The sequence below is a fragment of the Paramormyrops kingsleyae genome, chromosome 2, assembly GCF_048594095.1.
Source record: "Paramormyrops kingsleyae isolate MSU_618 chromosome 2, PKINGS_0.4, whole genome shotgun sequence".
Lineage (NCBI taxonomy): Eukaryota > Metazoa > Chordata > Actinopteri > Osteoglossiformes > Mormyridae > Paramormyrops > Paramormyrops kingsleyae.
This window is the reverse complement of record NC_132798.1, coordinates 32,365,321-32,387,782: the sequence shown is the minus strand read 5'-3', so window position 1 is coordinate 32,387,782 and position 22,462 is coordinate 32,365,321. Positions and strand designations below refer to the sequence as shown.

Here is a 22,462-nt window from a genome sequence, read left to right as displayed (position 1 = left end):
GCCCCGCCTCACCCCGTAATGCTCACTCGCTGTCCCTCTCCACTATCCGTGATGCCAGACTTGGTCAGACCATCGCAAGGTTATTAAAGCAGTTATTGAAATTCAATGGCCTCCCTGTCTCGCGGACTCTGACGCACAAATCTCTAAAAAGAGCTCCTGCGGGAAAGAAAAAGGCCACCCAACTGCCCCCAGAGATGGCCAGGTGCCATATATTTCCGTCACTTTCAGCTCAAGCAGAGCTATGTTTTACCCAAAGTAAAATACATTTTTCAGAAAACAGGGCCAACCAGTCCCTGAAGGTTAGGGGCGTGTCTCAACTGCCCAATGATGAAAGTACTGTGCCACCCCCTGGTTAAGATCTGATCTTCCCACTCTTAAGATCTGATGTTCCCACTCTGCCTGAAATGTCATTTTTCTGTATTTTGATCTAAACTTCATGCTGTTAAACTGGCAATCAGATTTTACATTTAACATTAGACTCTCTGTCCAAAAGCGATTACAGGTCTGTGTTCAATATTAAGCTGCTGGCTGACATGAGCACATCCCCAGCGAAACGACGCTGCGATGCTGAAGTCTGGCGCTCTGTATGGCGCGGCTAGACGCTAACCCAGGGTGACAGCCTGAATCCGATTACTGATGACATTCTTCCAGAAGCATTAAAGCTAAAGATCAAGACAGTCGGTGTAATTAAACTAGACTGAACAGATTAAATCACAGCAGTTTAAATATAAGCGTAGTATCTACAAAAGGCAGCGTGGCCGGCTGCATTACGAGAGCCGGCAAGCCTTATCTAGCGCATTGTCGGTGAAGCGTAAATAGGGAAAGGTTACTTCCTGGCCCATTCTGAAGAGGCCCAACAGAGTCTCTTAATGCGGATCCAGACCGCAGCGACCTTGAGGAGAAATGAGCTCAAATGCCAGTGCTGGTCTACTGGTACCAGCTTTGTGTGGTGGACCTGAGGTCTACACTTTGATATGCGCTCCAAATGGGGGCAGCTAGACCCCCCCACATCCTAACTCTGGGTGAAAAGGGAGAATCCTCAGGCTAACCCTGGCAGTGTTAATGTGGACTCACTACACTGTCACAATGTCCTCTTCACTACCTGGACGTATGACTACATACCCAGTCACATCCTCCCACTAAGCCACTTCTCTTCTGAGCTCTGATGAGTTAAGGACCCTGATTAAATTTAAAGCCTGTTGCTGGCAAACACCCCCACGCAATGTAATACGTGTAATGTCCCTTCCTACTTTAATTAATCACGTTTATCCTGGTCATTTAATAAATAATCAAGGACTCACTGGCTCTTTCTGTGCCCTCCAGTGCTGGCTAATTCATATCTTCTGCGCGTTTGACCGTTTTCATGTGCTGAGACTGAACCTTCCCTTTGACTTTAAGCCATAAGGTTCCTAAAAGAGAACTTTGCAGCAGCATAACAGCGATCTGTGCAGTTCTCTTTGTAAATGTTACTGGACACCTTTCTCCTCTCTACAGCGCGACATCGGCGAGATCCAGCCAGGCCACACCTCGAATCTCTCAGCATTCAACAAGTGCTCGGTTAATTTGGGTTCAATCATAGCTTCATAAGCTGGCTTGTAGCAGAACTAAAAGCCTAATTGACCCACGGCTTGCGGGGTCAGCGATGCCCTCTTCTTACCGAGCAAGGTTAAATCAGCTATTCCCCATCCTGACTCCTCTTCCCGTATCCTCATTTCTGGAATAAGAAGGCTGTTGGCCACGAATGATAACTTTCATCCCCTCATCCATGAGATTGCTTCAGTGATTGAGACAGAATATAAAACACTGTGGCGTTTCACTGAGGTCCTCCCTGTGTGCAATATTGATTCAGTCGCCTGTTTTGCTACTGTGACACCGAACACGGTGACCTCCCTCTTCATAAGAACATAGCAGGTGATCTTAGAGGGCCGGGCTTCCTGGGGACGACGTCTGCGACATTCTCTGGGATCCCCTGTCCGTCTAAGCTAACACCTTTAGCGGATGGGAATGAGACCTAGTGTGGTTTCCGGTGCCCCCGAATGTGGGAGTCTAAATGCTAGACAAATGCCGTGATATTTAGGCGTGTGTCTGATGATTAAGGACCTTCAGCAAAGTTAGCATCCGTCTTCCATTGCTCTTTTTCCAGGTGCCGCCCGACACGAACATGGTTCAGCTAACAGCAGCTCAGCTAACCCGCTGAGGCATGCAGATGCTTTCGGGCCGCCCTCCGCGCCATTTCCCTGACCACTCTCGTTAAAAAAAAAAAAAAAAGTTTCAAAAGGCTCTTAATCTGTTCCCTAGACCTCACCCACCACGGGCCGATGCCTCCACTTCCATTTTGCCGCGTCTTTTAAATGGAGATCGCTAATGAGGCTGGGAGCTCCGCGATCTCATTCAAATTGGCTCGGGGCGTCTTCAGGCCCAGCGATTCTGGAAGGTTCCTCACTGAATAAAAAGCCATTTTGTGGTAGGACTGTGTCCAGAAGGCTGATGTTCAAAGCTGCATGGAAGATGGGTCAAATGGTTTGTTTTACAGCTCTCTGAAAGGCTGTGGCGGTCCAGGAGAATGCCTGTGTGCATTTCAGGACCTCTAAAGGGTGCTCGCATACCTAATACAATTCCCTAATCTTTTTATAGTCCCTAAAGCCAACGAGCCAACAGCTGATGTGATCCAGACGCAGGTAGTCGAAAGGAAATTCCGGACGGGGATGACGGAGGGCTGTCTGATGGTGTCTCCATGCGCCTGGCCCAGGAGCAAAAATGTCAGCCATCTTGTGCCTGAAGCAGGGCCGTGCTGAGGCAGAATGACAGCTAAGCATAAATCATCCAGCCACAAAGAGTGCAGCGGGGGCAAAGTTGCCAAAATAATCTTCTCCAGATTCATTTTTCAGTCAGATCAGTAAAAAAAAAAATGCACACTAGTGAAAAAAGGTACTATAGGCTATAAAATGAAGTGACGTTTGCAGCTGGAAGGCCAGTCCTACCAAGATGGAGCTGTCTGGCACAGTGTTCTCCATGCCCTTCCTCTATTTGGGGCTGGGGGGGGGGAGGACTAGCACCTCACACTCTCACCTGCATGTGTACACGTACTGGTCCCACTCAGTACATCCGTCACGCGTGATTAGCCACTGAGACGCTAGTGACATAGCCTGTGATTTTGTTCCTCGCTTCGAGGGATGAGGGTGGCATTTAGCGGCCGGTGACAGCATATCCTATCTGAGGGAAGGTTATTTACATCAGCTCAGTGCTGCAGCTGTCCCTGAGATGTTTTGAGAGATCTTCTGGGTTCAGTGAGTGATGACATTCCCCTTCCAGTGATCCCAATGTGTACAAATGCTAAATGCGGTGTATTTATTTCTGAATGTTAAAATGTGTAAAACAACACAGACCTATCTTGTAATCTCTAGGAAGCTGTTCTGCTGTAGTGTGTCAATAGCAGCCTTTTATCAACATTTGGAGGGAATTTTCCAGAAGCCTTAATTATGTGTCATACCAACCTAATGGTAAGTATCTCTGCCAGGAGATATCAGAGATAAAAAATGATCTTCCTACTGCTTCTTACATAAAACAGGTCCATGTCTCATGATGACTTTGAACGTTTCAATGTTACACACTGAGGCACAGCCAGCCTAGAAGCCTCATAGTATATAGTGCATCTCAGATAAAGGGCTGTAACCCTATGACAGCCTGGCATGACAAAAACCCTCTTGTAATAGCATAGGACCCACAGGCCTGTTGTCACGTGCCTGTAAATGAATTACACACCACTAAAAATAAGCCAGCATGTCGGACCCTGAAGCAGTCCACCATTTTGACCTCATTGTGACAACTTTAACTATGTTGACTGATTATTTTGGGGGGGGGGGCTTCTTTACCGTCATTGGCTTCACTTCAGATTGTCACACTTTCCTGAACATCAGGAGCTGAACCCAGTCCCCCTCTGCGGGGAAAGCCAGTATCGGTAGTGTGACCTGACAAATCCCTCCTGGGGGTACATACTCATCTACTCACATTTTGAATAATGCTGCACAGTTAGTTGACTTCAAGCTGTTGTGAAACATTAATGAAATATCACAAAATGATCCTTTATTTGCCATTTGCAGAAGTACAAGTTCGGGTACACTGGACAGCTTCATTTCGCGTATCCCATCTTGCTCCCCCTTGTCTGTATACACACACACACACACACACACACACACAGTTCAAAGTGCATCTTGAGGCCTGAGCTTCACGTATCTCTCGCCCCTGGAGCACTTTGGGTGGTTGAGGACCTTGCTGAGAATCACTGGCCTGCTGACGTAGTCCTCTGAGCTTACGGTTAAATCTAAAAAGTTGCCCACGGAATTCTGGAAGGAAACGACACATGTCGCTTAGCTTGAGATGCCTTTGTGGCTCCCCATCCATCAGGGTGTCACTCAGTCAGAGTAATACGAGGCACCAAAAACACCAAGTGAGCTGGGGGGGTGTGAGCTCACACTGTAGCGACCTCCTTCATGCCAATGGTGCACCAGAGAACAGAGCCCACCCCCCACCCCGGGCTACCAGACATTTTTCAGTAAGAATATGCATACTACAGAGGACATCTGGGCTGAGATATGCTGCTCTCTGAAGTCATTCATAAAAATGCCTTAATCCCCACATCCTAGGAAAGGATCACAGACCACAGAGACCGATACGAGGATCTTGGGAGGAGGGGTTAAGCTTCTGTGTTTGCTCTATGACGACCAAATCACGACTGTAAAATTAACATCTGTATAAAAGTGTTAAGGTGTCATGGCAATGTGGGGTTTTTCTGATGGGTTGCCGTGCTTGTTTTTCATTCAGCGTGGCTGACTGAGTCGAAGTGCCCTGCATTCCAGCCGCCAGGGTCCACCTCACATCAAAGACCCCCACGCTTCCTTAGAAGGCGCCTCTCTGGTATCCGTGCTGGAGCCTAGTGCCTATGTGATAACAATCCCTGTTAATGTCGCAGCTTAACCCCCACCTCCAACCCTCCCCCAAGTGGATCATTTGCACATCACCTAACACACGCCGGTGTAAGGTGTGCTCCAAAACAAACCAAAAGCTAACCGACAAAACAGGTCGAGGTCTTGCCTGGTCATGCTCACGTTCCCATGCCATCGGATCTCCATGCTCACGCACCTTCCCCCCCCCCCCCACCCCATTATTCACCTGTTTCACACATGACTGAGAGAAGAAAGTGTGGTGAACATGGACTGCAGGAAGCACACATAGAGACAGGTTTGCAAAAGGACAACCATGATGTCATCACAGAATCTGGGCATTCCACTCCTTGGAAAAAGAACCTTTCCCTCAACAATCCCACGCCATGAAGTGTGACCTACAGCTGCTACATGTGCACAACCTATATCATTCATTCATGCATCCATCCATGCATGCATCCAACCATCAATTCATCTATCTATCTATCTTACTGGCATGCAGCTGAACTGAATCATGACACATTATATACTTTCAATATCCCACCATCACATCCATACTGAGCAAAGGGATCTTGCTAACTTAGCAATGGTAGAAAACTCAAACTTGCAGAACCTTCCACTTACAACAAATAAATATGGACCCAGCAGAATGTCCCACTGGGCCATGTCACAACCCACAGAGCGTCTCACCTGTGGTGGGGACAGCACCCCAAACATCACGCCTAAAAAGGAGCAACAGATTTTACCTTTGAGATCCCTGACCCCACATCTGTACTGGACATGGAGGAGATGCTGAGAAGCATGAGAAGATCTTACTGGAAATGTGCAGCTGAGAGTCTCCCCTTGCCTTCCTATGCTGCTCAGCATTCTGAAGTCAAGTTTGTTTCTTGCAACAGGGCACTTTGTATTAATTTATACCTGCTGCCACTGTAATGCAGATCACTATGTGTGTATATATATATAGTGATCTGAATTACACTATGTATGTATATATATATAGTGATCTGAATTACATTATGTGTGTATATATATATAGTGATCTGAATTACACTATGTGTGTGTGTGTGTGTATATATATATATATATATATATAAATCACCCTCCTCCTGTTTTAGCTGCTCTGGAAATAGGCCTAATTTGGTGAGCTTAATCACGACCCGTACTGGCGCCTTCTCTACTCAAGCTGGATAGTTTGAAATGAAGAGTTTAACTGTAACATAATTACATGTCCTTGCATATTATGAAATCCATTATTAGAATACATGTCCTTTTATTTGCTTGTAATTCTTGTCACCCAGTGTAATAGGCATTTTCAAAGGGCACGCTCTAGGCTCTAAATGTTAAAGCGTTTATAAATGAAATCACAAAGGCCCTCTCTTTGTCTTTAATTTCCCACACGAGGCTGGATTGCCAGGGGGTGGGGGTGAGAGTGGGGGGTGTTTCTGGGGATTCAGCCGTCTCTGATCGTAGGATCTGTGTGGCGAAAACGCAGATCCGGCCGGGAGAATGGCGGTCCAGGTCCTCGGCATCCGCAGAATTGTGATGAGGTGCTGATTGGAGCCAGACTCGGAACAGGAGGAATGCTAACTGGGAAATCACGCACAGCAGGACCGTTGGGAGCCTCAGTTTTGGCCGTGAGGTCAGAGTCTGCTTGGGAGGAACACCAAGCTCATGCTCTAGCTCCTGCAGGTTGACACTGCGCCCAGTGCAGTGTTTAACATTTAATCGCCAGCAGAGGGCGATGTAACATGCCACGGCTAATCCTCTGCATGTGGGTGGTCATCTGTGAGGATACTGAACCAGCTGGATGGTACTGGGCCTCGTGGTGGTACCCGGGTCTGATGCAGACTCAACATGCACTGTGCGATCTTCACAAGGTCCAGCACTTGCTTTCTTGTTTTTTACCCGTCTGCCGGAGACAACCAAAGAAATGGGAAGCTATCAAAACATCTAGCAGACTCCATGTTCCGTGCTCATTCAGCCGGCCGCAATTACCGTCTGACAGACAAAAAAATAGATAGAACCCAGCTTCTGTATTTAATTTGAATTTCTTTGTCAATTTATTGGCACATTTTACAAAAAGAATAGGGAGAAGATCCAGTCCAAAGTGGATCATTTCGCTGCTCCTCACAAGGTGATCGGAATGTCAATTCTTGAATGTTTCCGAAGAGCAAGGACTACCCCCGGTGGCCGAGACGGTACAGTGCACCCTACCCAGCCCAGCCTTCCCTGGCAGCTTCTGCGGTCTCGCTGATAAGTTAACCTTGCGATAACGTGCTAATGCTCGGCGAGCCCCGCGCTAATTAGACACGGCCTCTCGCAGTTAGCGGGGGACGACGAGCAGCTGTAATTAGGCCAGCTGGGGAGATAATGTTCACGCAGTACGTAGGAGCCTTATCAGGCTTCCAGGGGGGGTCGCTCCCGCATGACAAGGGCCTGTGCTTATTTCCTGTTCATTTAAATAAATGCATGTACACAGTGCTGCAAAGCAGTATAAGATCCAGAGTGAACATACTGGCAGAGATAAGGGGTGGGCGGACCTGTACCATTCTCCACTAGATTTATCTTCAAGTTGCTCTTGCAAGGCGCGATGGGGAACAGGCGCACTTACGTAGGCGCTGAAGCCGAAGACAACTCGCATCCGTAATGAAACGCTGCTGTTTGTGAGCAGCTGACTCTGCCGTCTATCTGATATAAATAACCCGCTTTGTACGCAGTTGTATTCCTGCGGGTCCCAGCTGTCTCGGGGCGAACGCCTTGCTTTCCAGAACAAGTGCTAACAATGAGGAATGATCCCATTATCGGAAAGGGGAGCCACACGCTCATCAGCACCCGCTTTTCCTTCCCATTAATGGCACACTACTGGGGGAGTGGGGGGGGGGGAATTGCTGAGGAAACAGCCCCGCTTTCTGGCGCGGTGACATTGGGAAGGTCTCTGAGCTTTGCAGTTGGACCACACCTGAGTTCTGTGTGTCAGAAGGTCTAACAGGTAACACCCTGCTTGGGTGTTACCTTGCGTACTTGGGTATTCCTCTGAAAATGCATATACAAGCATTACTACACCATATATTAAGTTATTAGCGTACATTTAGTGATATGCGTGGTCACATAAGGTTCCACTGCATGTTTGGAAGGGTTAAGCTATAAACAAACTATGTCTAGGCTATATATATTTACCTGAACTTTAAAATCAGTGTGCGAAGCAGAGCGCGGTTGTGTTTCTGACCAGATTGCTGGGGGTTCTGACAGGTCAGAGGGTGATCAGATTAGACAGTTACTCTTTATCTGGCCCAGACACCAGACTGACTTCCAAGGGCCCCCTGGGACCATCCATCCAATCCCCCCCCAGCCCGTCCGGATGCCGGCTGATCATCACGCATCCCTGGCCACATAGGTTACCTCCCGTCGGTGACCAGTGGCGGGTGCTATGGAACATGGGCCGATTTCCCATCATACATTTCTCTGTTTGAGCCTTTAATCATCGAATGAGGGAAATTTCCTGCCCCGTGCGTTTTATCTCTCCTTTTGATCCCATGAAGGAAAATGTAATTTTGCTTAGCTAATCGTTGTAAATCAAATCAGGGGGTTAACTCAGGGGTGACTCATTAATAGTTACCGGTGGACAGCAGGGAAACGCTGCTGAATACAAATGAACCACTTTTTTTTTGTTTCCCAGTCCGTCATTGTTAACAGTGCATTAATTACCTGGCTTATATAATGGCAAAACATGCACGCTGTGTTCATTATGAAGGAAAATACCTTGAAATTACCCTCTGGATATTGCAACAGCAGGAATATTATTGCCCTGTTTGGAATTCCAGTACAATTCTGTCATATTCTGGACTAGACACACTTGGAATTTTGGATTTCCTTAAGGAATATTCATTTGAAAACCTGAAGGAAAATTTCCTTTTGTTCGATTACATTATGGCAACATCACATGTGTGTTATGTATTTGAATAATAATGACATGCATATTATTTTGCATTTTAATTGTATTTCAGTGAAGTTGAGTGATCTATCTCAAATTCATCCATTTTATGAATTTTTAAACATACAAATGCTTATATAACAGTGTATACATACCAGTGACTGATGCATTTGAATGTGGAAACACTATATTTCTACATTTGTCTAGGGAAAATCTTTTTTAAATTGTATTAGATTCTGCTTCTCTCTTCATATACTGATTTGTGTCATGTAAAATAAAATACCTCAGACACACTTCATTCCCATCCATCTACCTATGTTCTAACTCCATCCTTCAGTCTGCCCCCCCCCCCCCCATCAGTTGATGTGTAGAAATACCTCGTGTGACATGGCTTTGCCCAGACCGGCTTCATTCCCTCTGTCTGCCTCCCCTATCAGTTGGCGTGTAGAAACACCTCAGTTGACATGGCATCCTGCAGACTGGCTTCATTCCCTCAGTTTTTCTCCTCCATCAGCTGTGTAGAAATATCTCATGTGACATGGCATCCCGCACACTGGCTTCATTTCTTCAATCTGCCTCCCCCATCAGCTGACATGTATAAACACCACATGTGACATGGCATCCCCTGGATTGGCTTCAATCCCTCAGTCAGCTGATGTGTGTAAACACTTCATGTGACATGGCTTTCCCCAGACTGGCTTCATTCCCTCAGTCTGCCTCCCTCATCAGCTGATGTGTGTAAATACCTCATGTAACATGGCGTCCCCTAGACTGGCTTCATTCCCTCAGTCTGCCTCCCCCGTCATCTGATGTGTGTAAATACCTCATGTGACATGGCGTCCCCTAGACTGGCTTCATTCCCTCAGTCTGCCTCCCCCATCAGCTGACATGTGTAAATGCCTTTGGTTGCCAGGAAGTGCGTGACTGTGCGCACAGGCAAGGAAATGAAAGGACTTTAAATCTCTTCTGAAAATAACAAAAGAGAATGTTTTCGCCGCAGAGTGTCCGCTAGCGGGACAGGTCGTCGGCATCGCCGGGGAATTAGATAACAATTCGTGCTTGTTTGACTGTGTTCGCGGATATTTCGTGAGTAAAAAGCGGCCTGGAAAAGAAAGACGAAAAATAAAAAGGGGGAGGGAGACACCGTCTTCAAAGTCGGGGCTTCGCCTTTACTTTCGTCTGCAGCTAGTTGTCATTTACCGAGTGTACTTAGTCACTTTAGACAGTCTGGAGAGTTTAGACATTCGAGTACTTCTTTCTGAAGTAAAGTCGGATTTAAAAAAATCCAGTCGATTTTTACTAATCAAGGCTAGAATACACAAAGTTAACTAGTCTTCTCGTTAACAACTTTCTAGATTTCTCCTTAAGGCAAACTCGCTTGCGGTTTAACAGCTGGATAACTCCGTTAACTAGTCTTCTGTTAAAAACATCACCGTTGTTTTACGGCGCCGTGACGCCCGACGTTGTTTAATGTGGACTTGCCCAGTAGCGGGTTAAACTCGCGTATTCAGCTCACCGCTTAACCGGTTAACGCCTTGCTGCGCCTGGCCTGTGCTGCTCGGCCCTTGGAGATGGAGGACCGGGCCAAGGCGCAGCCCTGGGGGAGGCTGGTGAAGCTGGACCCGGGTGCGGGCTCAGAAGTGCTGCTGGTCAACAAGGAGTGCACGGTGGGAAGAAGAAGGGGTAAGACAGGATTAAACCGGGTAGCTGGTGACTATGCACTAGCTGTTTGACACCCCCTCCCTCCGACTCGTTAACCGCATTTCGTCTTTTCAGTTCCTTTAATGACACAGTAGCCAGTTCGTGTCTTTAAGTACTGGTAGACCCATCGCTAACTAATCTGTCTTTTGTCCAACTGATTATTTTTTACTGACTATAGAATGCGGATGCTAGTTTAATATATACATTATATATACATTCTAACATTGTGATTTCAGAATGGAGGACACGCCTTAAAAATATAACCATTTATGATCGTTTAAGAAAAACAAAATTAATATACGCTCTCTTTTGAAACATTTTAAAGCATGCGCTAAATTTCTGACTAGGTGTCTTAAACTTTGTTTATTAAAGTTATTCTAATAGTATAATTAATATTCATGTGCATGGGGTTGGATCTTATTACAATAATGTAGGTGATTATGCAAATTTCCACGGCCCCCCGATGTTTTGCTGAGTTTTTGCCAGACTCCACTCAGGTGACGTGCGCTGCGCTCCATCAGGTCCGCCTTCGGATGTCTACGGCGCATGCGTGCTATGAATATTAATGAGCGCTTTTCCATTGGTGGGATTCAGACCTGGGATAAAGGCTTTAAAGGTCCCCCTTTGTGTGGTTTCTAGAGCTTGGGGTTAATTAGGGTCCCCTTCTTTATTCGTCCTCCAATATTCTGCCAAATCACCCAGCTGGTCATAATGTAGAGTTTAGTTTTTGTTTTTTTGGAATTGGAATGTAATTTTTATTAAAATGTTAATTGTATATTGCTCAACCAATCTGTATTTTACTTTTTCTAGGGTGCGATCTCTCCTTTCCTGCAAATAAACTGGTCTCAGGGGATCACTGTAAAATAGTGCAAGATGAACACTCAGGTGAAGTCTGGTTGGAGGACATGAGGTAATTTTGGGTTTTTTCTCTTTTTTTAAATGATTCTTCCGGGATAAACTTACAGACAATTTAGTACATCAAATATTAGTTAAAAGTTTAGGGTTGCTGTCTGTGAATGTATGTGCCCTACAGTGGATTGGCGTTTCAACCGGTTTCACAGTGGCTCTATTCTGGATATGGATGGATGGATGGATGGGAGGGAGAAAGAAAGCCAGGCAGGCTAACTTAAAAGTGTAACGATGGATTGTTGAGTCTAGCTCTGAACTCTGACTGTGGACACAGGACTCATTAACAAAATGCTTCTGAATGAAGATGGGATGGGGGGCGATTTTGGATGTTATATGAATCATGTTCTAGTGGATTTGGGACTAGTTTGTTTTGTTACAATGACAGCCATCTTTAATCACACAGGCCACTGTGATGATGGTTTTGCTCTTCTAACATTGTGATTTCAGTCATTTGCGCATGATGGAACCAAGGTCAGGTGTGCCGCTCATGTGGTTTTTGCAGATTTAGAGATTAATTGACAAATTTTATTTCCTCAGCACCAACGGCACTGTGATCAACATGTCCAAACTGGTTAAGAAGCAGGTGCACCCTTTGCAGAGCGGTGACGTGATCTACTTTGTGTACAGGAAAAATGACCCAGAGCAAAGTGAGCATCGGTGATGATGGTGGTGATGATGATTGTTTTAGTTATTTCCAGTGCATGTCTAAGGAAATAAAGGCTTTGTTGTTGTGGTTTTGTGGGTCTAGTCTATGTTGTGTGATAGTTGCTTAGTATTAAGCTCTGTTTCCATTATCTGGACATACATGAACTCATACGTTATTAGTTAGATGCAAAGTGTGGGATGGTAGAGTCTGTCTGAGATGATGTAATGTTTCTGCCTTCAATTCCTTGTGAACTGTGGTGGGGTCTGTGTTCCTAGTGGGAGACGTTTTTCTACGTCCACTTTAAACTTCTCATATTATTGAGCGTCCTGTATGTTTAACGCTAAATCCTGTAGGACAGCAGATTAGGCCTCTGTGTCTGATTGGTTTCAGTCTCGGCAGAATAGTCACCCGTCTGTTAGGCCCGTAAGTGAGGCCCTTAACACCCCCCGCCAAAATGCTCCAGGCCACCAGTGTTTCATTATAATTTTATTTCACCCTTGTACCTCGCTGATTAATAGGTTGTCAATCCGGTGCCTTTACACCCTAACCTTGTATCCTTCCCTGCAGACATAGCATACGTCTACCATTCTATTCCTCTGCAGTCGGCGGCTCTGCGATATGCCACAGGTGAGTCCTTGCTGTCTGTCCGTCCTCTTTGCTTTCCTTCAATGCAGTGTTTCCCAATTCCGTCCGCGTGGACCCACAGACAGTCCTCATTTTTGCAGCAAGAACGGGCTGTCTGACAGGGAGCTCGGAGGGAACAAAAACATGGACCGATTGTGGGTCCCTGAGGACCCTTTTGGGAAACACTGATTTAATGGATTTGGGCATGGTGAGAGTCTCCAGTGTAAGTGAGCGGCATGTCCAGGATTGTCCTCAGTCTGTCTTCAAATGTGTGGAATTCTCCATTTGGGCATAATGCCGACCTTCTGTACAGGAAGAGCTGTCAGCCACGGATGGCTTCTGAGAGCCGGCACACTATCTCTGTTATTTGCACATTGCACATATTTATTGCTTATTTGTTTACTAATTCATGTACTGTCTTGTATGGCAGTACTGTTTGTCCTACGCCCCGGTGCCCTACCCTGCTTAAGAATATCACTGTGTTCCTCGGACACAGCTATGGTTTGTGATATAGGACAATTACGGCTCTACGGATTTAGAGGGCGGAGGAGGAGAAAAACAATCATGCATATTTCGTATATACATGCATGTATAATTGTAGATGACTATCCTTTAATTATATATAATATATACTGCTGACTTGAAAATCAGTGGTAGGTTTTCCTCCCCATAGGTTGAAGTCCTGCATTTTCAAAGGGATTCCAAACATGTGGATGTAAAGTTTTTTGTTGTTGTTTTTTTTCTTCCAGATGTTGTAGACGACATGGCTTTTAGCAGGAAGGCTTATGCTCTTGACCGATGCTGTTTGTGCTTGTTTTGGCAGCATCCCCTGAGCAGACAAGGGCAACTCAAGATGAGCCACAGCCCTCCACCTCCAGCTCACATGTGTTCTGCACCTCCACTCCAGCAGCCTGTCCCGCTGAAGCTGGTCACGGTGGGTCTCAGACGGCCTCCTCGGTTAGGGCACCCAGAATGACACTGGGTTTGGGCTTCTAAGCTCAGCTTCCTCTCGTGTTCCAGGCAACCTGATTTGTGAGTCTTACTCGCTTGCAGGTTCTGAGACGTCTCTCGCATCCCATGATGCCCCGGGGCCAGAACGCGTAGACACAAGAGTGAAGCCTCCGTGTACAAGAGATGTCCGAAAGACGGAGGCTGGGGATGATGAGACAGAACCAGAGAGGAAAAGGAGAAAAACTGGTACTACTCACTTTTTACCGTCACTCCCATCCCAGAGAGTCGCTCGACCATCACCGCTCAGCCTGTCCTTCCTTTACCTTCAGAAAAGGATTATGAGTTTGACCTGCCTGACACGGAGTCCACTGAGGCTGAGGGCCCCCATAAGGGGCCCGTGGAGGCCCCTGTGCGGAAGGGAGCTGCAGAGGGGTCAAAGGTTGACAAGATGGAGGAATCACTGACCTGTATCATCTGCCAGGACCTGCTGTATGACTGTGTGAGGTGAGAGCTTGCTCCGCCTATCCGTCCATCTGTTCGTTCCCTCTCTTGTGCGCTGCTCTGAGCCCCCTCTCCCCCTCTCCCCCCCTCTGCCGTCAGCCTCCAGCCCTGCATGCACACCTTCTGCGCGGCCTGCTACTCCAGCTGGATGGAACGCTCCTCCCTGTGTCCTACCTGCCGCTGCCCCGTGGAGAGGATCCGCAAGAACCACATCCTTAACAACCTGGTGGAGGCGTACCTGCTGCAGCACCCAGGTACGTGGGGATCCACAGAGGCTAGGGGCCTCGCTCGGAACTGGCCAGGCCCAGTACCAGGAGAAAATGTGACTGCTGGTCTGTCAGGGTAGCAGGCCAGTAGCTCACCCTCTGCTTATGGAAGCAGTGCTTGTAGCGTTGTATAATTTGGTTAATAATCCTCGTCCCAAGCTGTGGCTTTAGACCTGGCCGGTGCCTCCCTGATGTCGCCCGTCTGTCTCTGTCAGAGAAAAGCCGCAGCGAGGAAGATCTGAAGAACATGGACATGCGCAACAAGATCACTGAGGACATGGTGCAGCCCAAACTCGAGCGGTCCCTGTCCGACGAGGAAGGCAGCTCTGACTACCTGTTTGAGCTCTCTGACAACGACAGCGATACCTCTGACATCAGGTGGGCCCCGCAGCTAGAACGTCCCGGCACACCGCCATCCCACGACAGCCTACTGCGGCTCTTCCGTTACTGACCACTGGTCCACCCACTGTCTGTCTTCCAGCCAGCCCTTCGTCATGTGCAGGCAGTGTCCCGGCTACAGGAAGGATGGCGTCCATGGGGCCTCGGTCTCTGGAGTGACGCGGGGCGAGCAGTTCACTAAGCCTTTAGGGGAGGGACCCTCCACATCCGCCAGTACCCCTTCAGGTACACCTGAAACCGATACCCTTGGTGTTCCGGATCCTGGAATTTTGATTTAGATTACCGCCCTGCTAGTTAGGGTCCCGATGATAATGGTGACATTAACTGAGGTCATAGTCTTCCTGATTGTTCCCTTCTCCAGCTCTTCAGGAATACACATGCCCTCTCCAGGGCAGTCATGTGATTTGCACGTGCTGCTTACAGCCCATGCCAGACCGCCGTGGTGAACTGGCCAACCACCCCTTATTCACGCAGCAGTGTGAGTGACCTCTAGGGGGCATCGCTCGCCATGGGAGCTCCTCAGCTTGCGGTCTGCCACTGACCTTTCACCCCTGCCCCGCTAGGCGCCACGTGTCACCTGCCGTTCTGCCACATGTACTGGGGGTGCCAGCGGACCGGATGTCAGGGCTGCCTGGCGCCATTCAGCGGTATGCAGTTCAGTGACGGTTGTCCTCCCCGCATGGGATCAGTGCTCATGTTCACAGTAACTTGCTTGTCCATTCTGAGGCAGTTTGATGACCTGAGTTGTCGTCATTGTCCTCCTCATGAATATTTGTTCCCTCAGAACTCAACCTCACAGAAAAATGCCTTGATGGAGTGCTCAACAGCAATAATTACGAGTCCGATATCCTTCAGGTAATCTCCCCTGTTCTGTTGTTAATATAGACCTCCCTCTGTCTGGCAAAGAGTTGATTTTGTTAAAATAGACCTCTCTCGGTCTGACAGATAGTTGCGCTGGTTAATATATACCTCTTTCTGTCTGGCAAACTGTCACTGTAGTTAAGTGAATGCTCTGTCTGGAAAACACTTGCTGGGGTTAATATCGACCTCCCTCTGTCTGGCAAACAGTTGTTTTGGTTAAAATATACCTTTCTTGGTCTGACAAAGAATCACGCTGGTTAATAATAGACCTCTTTCTCTCTGGCACACTGTCACTTGCGATAAAAGAGAACGCTCTTTGTCTCTCAAACACTTGCTCTGGTTAATATAGACCTCTCTCTGGCTATCAAACAGCCACTTTGGTTGGTAATGGCCTCTCCCAATCTGGCAAACCGTTGCTTTGGTTAGTATAGATTTCCCTCTGTCTGGTGTCTTGGCCTTCAGCTGGCTCTCTCCATTCCATAGATTTCCTCTTTAATCACATTAGTCTTATCCAGGTCCAGCAGTACCTTTTAGCTGTCCTGTATTAGCTGTCTTTGGTCGCAGGACTCCCTGTCTGAGGTCCACTCCATGTCTAACGCTGCTTTTTCTGGCAGAATTACCTGGCTTCCAGAGGCATGTCCTGGAAGGAGATGCTCCAGGACAGTCTGCAGGCCCTTCAGCAGGGTACCTTCCACCTATCAGGTCAGCTGCCGCCTGGCGAGCCCTGCTCCGCCCCACCCCCGCTCCGCCCCACCTCCCTTACTCCCCGCCCTGCCCCCCTGACACCCCTGATTGTAATGGGCGCTCTCCCGTCCAATATCTTAGACTATCGCATTACTGCCAACACCGTCCTGTGCCACTGTTGTGGCCTGAGAGCCTTCAAGGAACTGGCCTACAAGTACAGGCAGAACATCCCAGCCTCCGAGCTTCCAGGTGAGGCCCCAGCCCGGCCCGACCCGGCCGCTTCTTCAGAAGAGTCGCTGACAGCACTGTCTGATCTGTTCCCTCTGCCTGTTCTGAACACACAGCGGCTGTAACATCTCGTCCTGACTGCTACTGGGGACGCAACTGTCGCACACAGGTGAAGGCCCACCATGCTATGTGAGTACCTTTCACAGCGCCCCCTAGTGGCATACACTGCTTATGGCATCCTTCAGGCTCTCTTCTGCCTGCTGGCTTGTTTCACATTTTCTAGCTGTCAGGCTCGTAAAGAATAAGCAATGGGGAAAAAAAATCACTGCCTGTAACAATTCATGTTAGGCAGCCCTTTGAAAGGTATGGCAAGGTCCCTCCTTGGTGAAGCTTAAGTTAACCCTTCAGTTCTTCAGTTTACATATCCACAGTCTTAACTACCCTGCAGATTGAGTCCCACCTGACCTAAGGCTGTGTGATGTGGTCTCATCAAGTCTGCCTCTTGACATCAAGTGCTATTGTGTTTTTCGTCAGCAGGGGGAGTTAGTCCCCCATCTCTGTTTTGCTTACTTGACTTTTGATTCAGTAGGTGAAGTCAAACTGTACTGTCCTTTCTCTTGGTTTCTTCCAGGAAGTTCAACCACATTTGTGAGCAGACGCGTTTTAAGAATTGAAGAGCCCCTCGTCGCTTCCCCCTGGAGAGAGAGAGAGAGAGAGAGAGAGAGAGAGGAGGCTCTCTTGGTGTGTCCGAGTGCCTTTTTGGGTGATGGTGCCTATGCTGGAGCCCTCGGGTTTAGCAGAGACACCCCAGGACAAAAAGAGTAACTTTCAGGAAGCCCGAGTCATTACAATCTCATGCCATTTTGCCTGTCAACATTGCAAATGGACAAAAAGGCATTGGTGTGAATAGCCTCATTAATGTAGTCTTTGTGTAAGGCCTGTGGGAATCCCCCAGAGGGCCTTCCGTCTGTGATGTCAGCGGGGTTCCTCTATCCCCGCCCACACACTTAGTGTGCTCATCAGGTCACGCTCTCTGTCATTGTTCCTCATGTTGCTCCTATGGTGTTTTCGCAACTTTCTCAGTGTTACAGCATAATTGCTTGAGTCTCCCTATCTATGCGTGTTCATTTCTCAGCAGTGCCGGGCTCCAGGTGGCTGGTGCGCCTGTCATTAGCGGTTAGCTTTTCTCTCTGCGTTTCTGAATAGAGAGCTGATACAGTGTAGGAGTTCCTCCATGCGTTCCCTTAGGGGGGGCGTCTTACTGACACAAAGCTGCCGAGTATTTGTCCCAGTGTTAAGAAACGTAGTGGCAGAGAGTGTACAGGGCCTCCCTCCTGTTAGTGAGTGATGGCGTTAGCGCCTGGCTAGCCCTGATTTTATTTCAGTTTTTATCCTGTACCAAGTCAGGTTAAAGCCTGGCATCAGAGCTCCCTGTTTCTGTGGCGACTCGTATTTATTTATGGGGGAGAAGCGGTGGACACTCATGCATATTAGATATGCTGTGATGCTATTCACATCTGACACTGCGATTTACACTGGGCAGCAACAGCGGGTAGCTTGGAGCAGTGATCACTCATGGAGGAGGGGGGGGGGGGGTAGCCATCTTGGTTCCTGCTTTGCTTAGAGATAATCAGCCTTATTATCGTAGTTCATTAGCCCCGATTCGGTGGCTCTGTGAAACAGCAAGCCGATCCACTTAGTTGTGGTCCTTAATGGCTCATAGACATGCCCACGGTAACCGACTTGGTCATGTGATTAGTGTTACGGGCAGCGTGCAGGGGGTGTGCTGTGCTACACCCCCATGAAGAGAGCCCTGTGAACAGAGAATGCGGCATGCCCATATGGTGGGCGGGGGGGGGGGGGGGGGGGGAGTGAAGTAAAGGCGTTTTTCTTTTTTGCTGTAATCACTGTTAAACCTTAAAGACTGAATGCGTGCGCTTGGCTGTAGCAGCAAAGCTCGAGTCCGCAGACATCGATATGTAGAGAGGCCTTAATCACCTGCAGACCTGTTGTGCGATTCGATGAGGTCCTTCGCTAGTGCGGAGCGTCCGCTCTGAACAGCAGCCTTAATCGTAGCCGCTGTGTCGCTCGTAGTGCTTTTTGAAAAGCAGCGATGAGGAGGGCGAATTGACTGCTAAGATCCTGTTTAGTTGATGAAATGTAAGTTTGACAGGTTAGAAGGAAGTGAGGATGTAGGGTTATTGTTCTTAATTATTCTATTACTGCAGGGGTCAGTTTGTCTGTCCTGTTAAACCAGTGCCTGTTTAATAACCAGTCCCACTGCTTCCCAAACTAGTCTAGGCTGCACGCTAACATTAACCTTGTTAGTAGGTCAGGCAGCCCACAATCCACCCGTTTGCTTTCGTATTATGTGGTTTGGTAACAGGGGAAAATTATCCTGGTTTTGGGCTAATGAGATTGACTTCCAAACCCCTAATCAGCCCACATTTATTAGAGTTAAAATACTTTTCTGACTGGCTTATCCTATTAAAGTGACTGATTACTTTCTCCTCCCTCATTCTGATACATGGGATGTGTGTAGCGGTTCCCATAAACAGATTTATGACATTCTGGCTTCAGCCGAGAGTGCTGGAGGTTCCCGGGTGGTTCGGTTTCGAGGAACGCCTTCCTGTGGTGAGGATCGATGGTCCTCCAGCTGCCGAGATTATGGCCTCCGCTTTGTGATCCAGCACTCCTCCAGTGGTGCTTGGCTCGTCCCCAGTCACGCCACACTGACGTAAAGGGGGGGATGAGGGGCACGCTGGGTTCATGATGACCCCGGCAGCCCCTAGTCTTAATTTCCTGTGTCTGTGCTGGCGGCTTTCACCGTGAGCAGGAAAGGCAGCATTCCACTGTAGCCCTGGGTGGCAGCCAAACGGGGTCCCTGGGGCTGGTGGATTTTAATCTCTCCTAACTGGAGGGTCACCGCAGGCCGGTTGCCGGTCAGGATGGGGGGGGAGGGGGAGGGGGGTACTGAGGTCTGCAGGCCCCCTGCCCTCCTCTGAGGGAATCGCTGTGTTCTAGCTCAGCATTTCCCAACCTAGTCCTCAGGTACCTGCAGAGTCCACATTTTTGCTACCAGGAGCTGAGAGGGAGCAAAAACTTGGACTGTGTGGATCCCCATGGACCAGGTTGGGAAACACTTTTCTTGGTGTTTACCCACCTTTTCTTTTTTTCCTCACTGGAGGGGACAAGATAATTCTACCTCATCTAAGCTTACAGCATAAAATAAAGGCATGAGTGAGTTATGAGCTTTAGATTAGCGGCAAAGGGAGTGGCTGTAGAGAGCCGTGCTGCCTGACGTAAGGGCTGCAGCTGTTAGAGATCCTGAGTGAGAATCATTTCCCGTTAGATAGGCCTGCTTCTGAAAACACGTGGTTAACGGCATTAATAAAGCGTTAAAATCACTGTCTTGTATTGTCTGGAATGTTCTGTCTATAATCACAATAATGGGGGTTTATTTAAAAAGGTTTTTATACAGATTTCTCCATGCAGACATTCATGACTTTCTCTATAAGCACACGATCATTACATGAACTATTTGCTGATGAATGCCTGCTTTTAGAGTTCCCCTTTGAAATCCAAAGCTCCGCAGACTGTTACTGCTGTGACATTAGCGCACCCTGCAAAGACTCTGCCTGGCAATAGCAGGAGAATATGAACCCATTTGATCAGTTGCAAGGCAGCCCCAGAATCCTGAAATGTTTATAAAGGAACCATCCTCAACTGTGATTGATCAGGATTTTCCTTAAATGAGGATCAAGGAATCAAAGATTTCTTCTTTTTTTGGGAATTAGTCTTGTAATGTACAGTAAAACCTCGAATTGCGAGCATAATTCGTTCCGGAAATGTGCTCGTAATCCAAAGCACTCATATATCAAAGCGAATTCTCCCATTAGAAATAATGGAAACTGATTATTCGTTCCACAACCCAAAAATATTCACATAAAAATTAATACGAAATATAAAGTAAAAATATATAAAACGAATTAACCTGCACTTTACCTTTGAAAAGAATCGTGGATGGTGAGAGGGAGACGAGAGAGAGGAGAAGAGGAGGGTTATTTTGTAGAACGACTTTCACTATAACAGAATCACCGCTATCTGTCGGCTCATTGGAATCTTTTTCTTTTTGTGCGACTTTAACAAGGGACCTATCCAATGACAGCTGCTTCTGCCTCCTTTTCGATTTCGTGGAAATGTGGACATTACATTGTCGTTAAACAGATTCATCACTCGCACTGCTATGCCCTTATTCGGGCGGTGCTTTTCTACAAAATTTTGACAATATGAGTGAGGCACACCGACAGACCGAGCATGGGAGACGATTACCCACAATCGCGCAGCGAGAGAGAACATAAGAATTTTACAAACAAGAGGAGGCCATTCGGCCCATCAAGCACATTTGGGGAGAACTTAATAGCTCAGAATTAATATCTTATCTAGGTCTGATTTAAAGGAACCCAGGGTTTTAGCCTGCACTACTTGAAGAGGAAGACTATTCCATATTCTACACGCTGTGTGAAGAAGTGCTTCCTCAAATCCAGTTTAAAATGTTCTCCTGCTTATTTCCACCTATGGCCACGAGTTCTTGTATTTGAACTAATATTGAAGTAACTATTTGCACAGCATCCAGACCTGTAGAGTCTTGTATACCTGGATCAAGTCCCCCCCTTAGTCTCCTTTGCTTGAGGCTAATCAGATCCAGCTCAGCTAACCTCTCCTCATAAGACATTCTTCTAAGACCAGGAATCATTCTCGTAGCCCTACGTTGAACCCTTTCCAAGGCAGCAATGTCATTTTAAAGGTATTGTGACCAAACCTGCACACAATATTCTAGGTGGGGTCTTACCAAGGAATTGTATAATCTTAGCATCACCTCCCTTGACTTACATCTCTAGGTGTGTGGAGTTTAACCCAACATCCTATTGGCCTTTTTAATTGCTACCCCACACCAGTGAGAGTGTGACATGGAAGCATCAACATACACTCAGAGATCTTTCTCAATCAGCTAGCTTTATTTCAGTGGAACCCATAAAATATCTGTACTTTATATTTCTGCTCCCTGCATGGATTACCTTACATTTATCTACATTCAATTATCTGCCAGGTATCAGCCCAGTCGCTAATTAAATCAAGATCCTATTGTAGCCTCTGTGCTGCTAATTTAGTGTCTGCTACAGCACCCACCTTGGTGTCATCTGCAAAGTTAACCAGTTACTGTATGCATTGGTGTCAATATCATTAATGTAATTAGGAAAAATAGTGGTCCTAAAATTGAACCCTGCAGTACCCCACTATAAACGCAGGCCCACTGTGACATTGTGCCTCTAATAACTACTCGCCGATTCCTGTCTGTTAACCAGCTTTCGGTCCAAGCTGCTACAGTTCCTAAAACCCCTGCAGCTTTGAGCTTAAGCAAGAGCCGTTTGTGGGGTACAACATGAAAGGCCTTCTGGAAATCTAAGTAGATCACATCGTAGGCCTTTTTGTAATCAATTTCTCTTGTAGCTTCCTCAAAGAACTCGAGTAGATTAGTTAAACAAGATCTACCTCTCCTAAATCCATTTTGGCTATCCCTCAGAATGGTATTTGAATCCAGGTAATCTACCATTTGGATCTCCCTTGGATTATAGCTTCCATTACTTTTCCAGTTATGCAAGTTAAACTGATTAGCCTATAGTTTTCTGGATTACTTCTATCCCCTTTTTTGAATATGGGTGTTATATTGCCAGAAGAGAGAAGAAACATCAGCTCAGTTGAGATCACGTGACGCTAGGCAGACAAAACGTGTACATAATACTCGTATTGCAAGATCTCA

At 47.2% G+C, this 22,462-nt stretch overlaps 1 protein-coding gene and 1 long non-coding RNA gene across 2 annotated transcripts; one reads left to right on the top strand and one right to left on the bottom strand.

The window, feature by feature from the left end:
* Window positions 1–6,186: 6,186 nt before the first annotated feature.
* On the bottom strand, window positions 6,187–9,523 carry LOC111844137 (uncharacterized). Its single transcript, XR_002838316.1, has 2 exons — window positions 9,249–9,523; window positions 6,187–6,849 (listed from the first exon to the last, which is right to left on the bottom strand). It is a non-coding gene; the product is annotated as an uncharacterized lncRNA (long non-coding RNA).
* Window positions 9,524–9,741: 218 nt separating this feature from the next.
* chfr (checkpoint with forkhead and ring finger domains, E3 ubiquitin protein ligase) lies at window positions 9,742–20,048 on the top strand. Its single transcript, XM_023812410.2, has 17 exons — window positions 9,742–10,554; window positions 11,383–11,482; window positions 12,019–12,128; window positions 12,695–12,754; window positions 13,575–13,685; window positions 13,805–13,948; window positions 14,032–14,206; window positions 14,303–14,457; window positions 14,685–14,847; window positions 14,951–15,093; window positions 15,230–15,346; window positions 15,432–15,515; window positions 15,653–15,723; window positions 16,344–16,431; window positions 16,555–16,662; window positions 16,758–16,830; window positions 17,273–20,048. The coding sequence occupies exons 1-17, from the start codon at window positions 10,443–10,445 to the stop codon at window positions 17,313–17,315; spliced, it is 1,857 nt and encodes a 618-aa protein (XP_023668178.2). The 5' UTR covers window positions 9,742–10,442; the 3' UTR covers window positions 17,316–20,048.
* The last annotated feature ends 2,414 nt before the right edge of the window (window positions 20,049–22,462 follow it).

What these genes read in the sequence shown, in the direction of transcription:
- chfr (XM_023812410.2), top strand. Translation starts at nt 10,443, where the DNA reads ATGGAGGACCGGGCCAAGGCGCAGCCCTGGGGGAGGCTGGTGAAGCTG. An exon ending in GTCTGGTTGGAGGACATGAG is followed by an intron (nt 11,483 to 12,018) that starts GTAATTTTGGGT and finishes TTATTTCCTCAG; the next exon opens with CACCAACGGCACTGTGATCA. An exon ending in CTGCTGTATGACTGTGTGAG is followed by an intron (nt 14,207 to 14,302) that starts GTGAGAGCTTGC and finishes CTCTGCCGTCAG; the next exon opens with CCTCCAGCCCTGCATGCACA.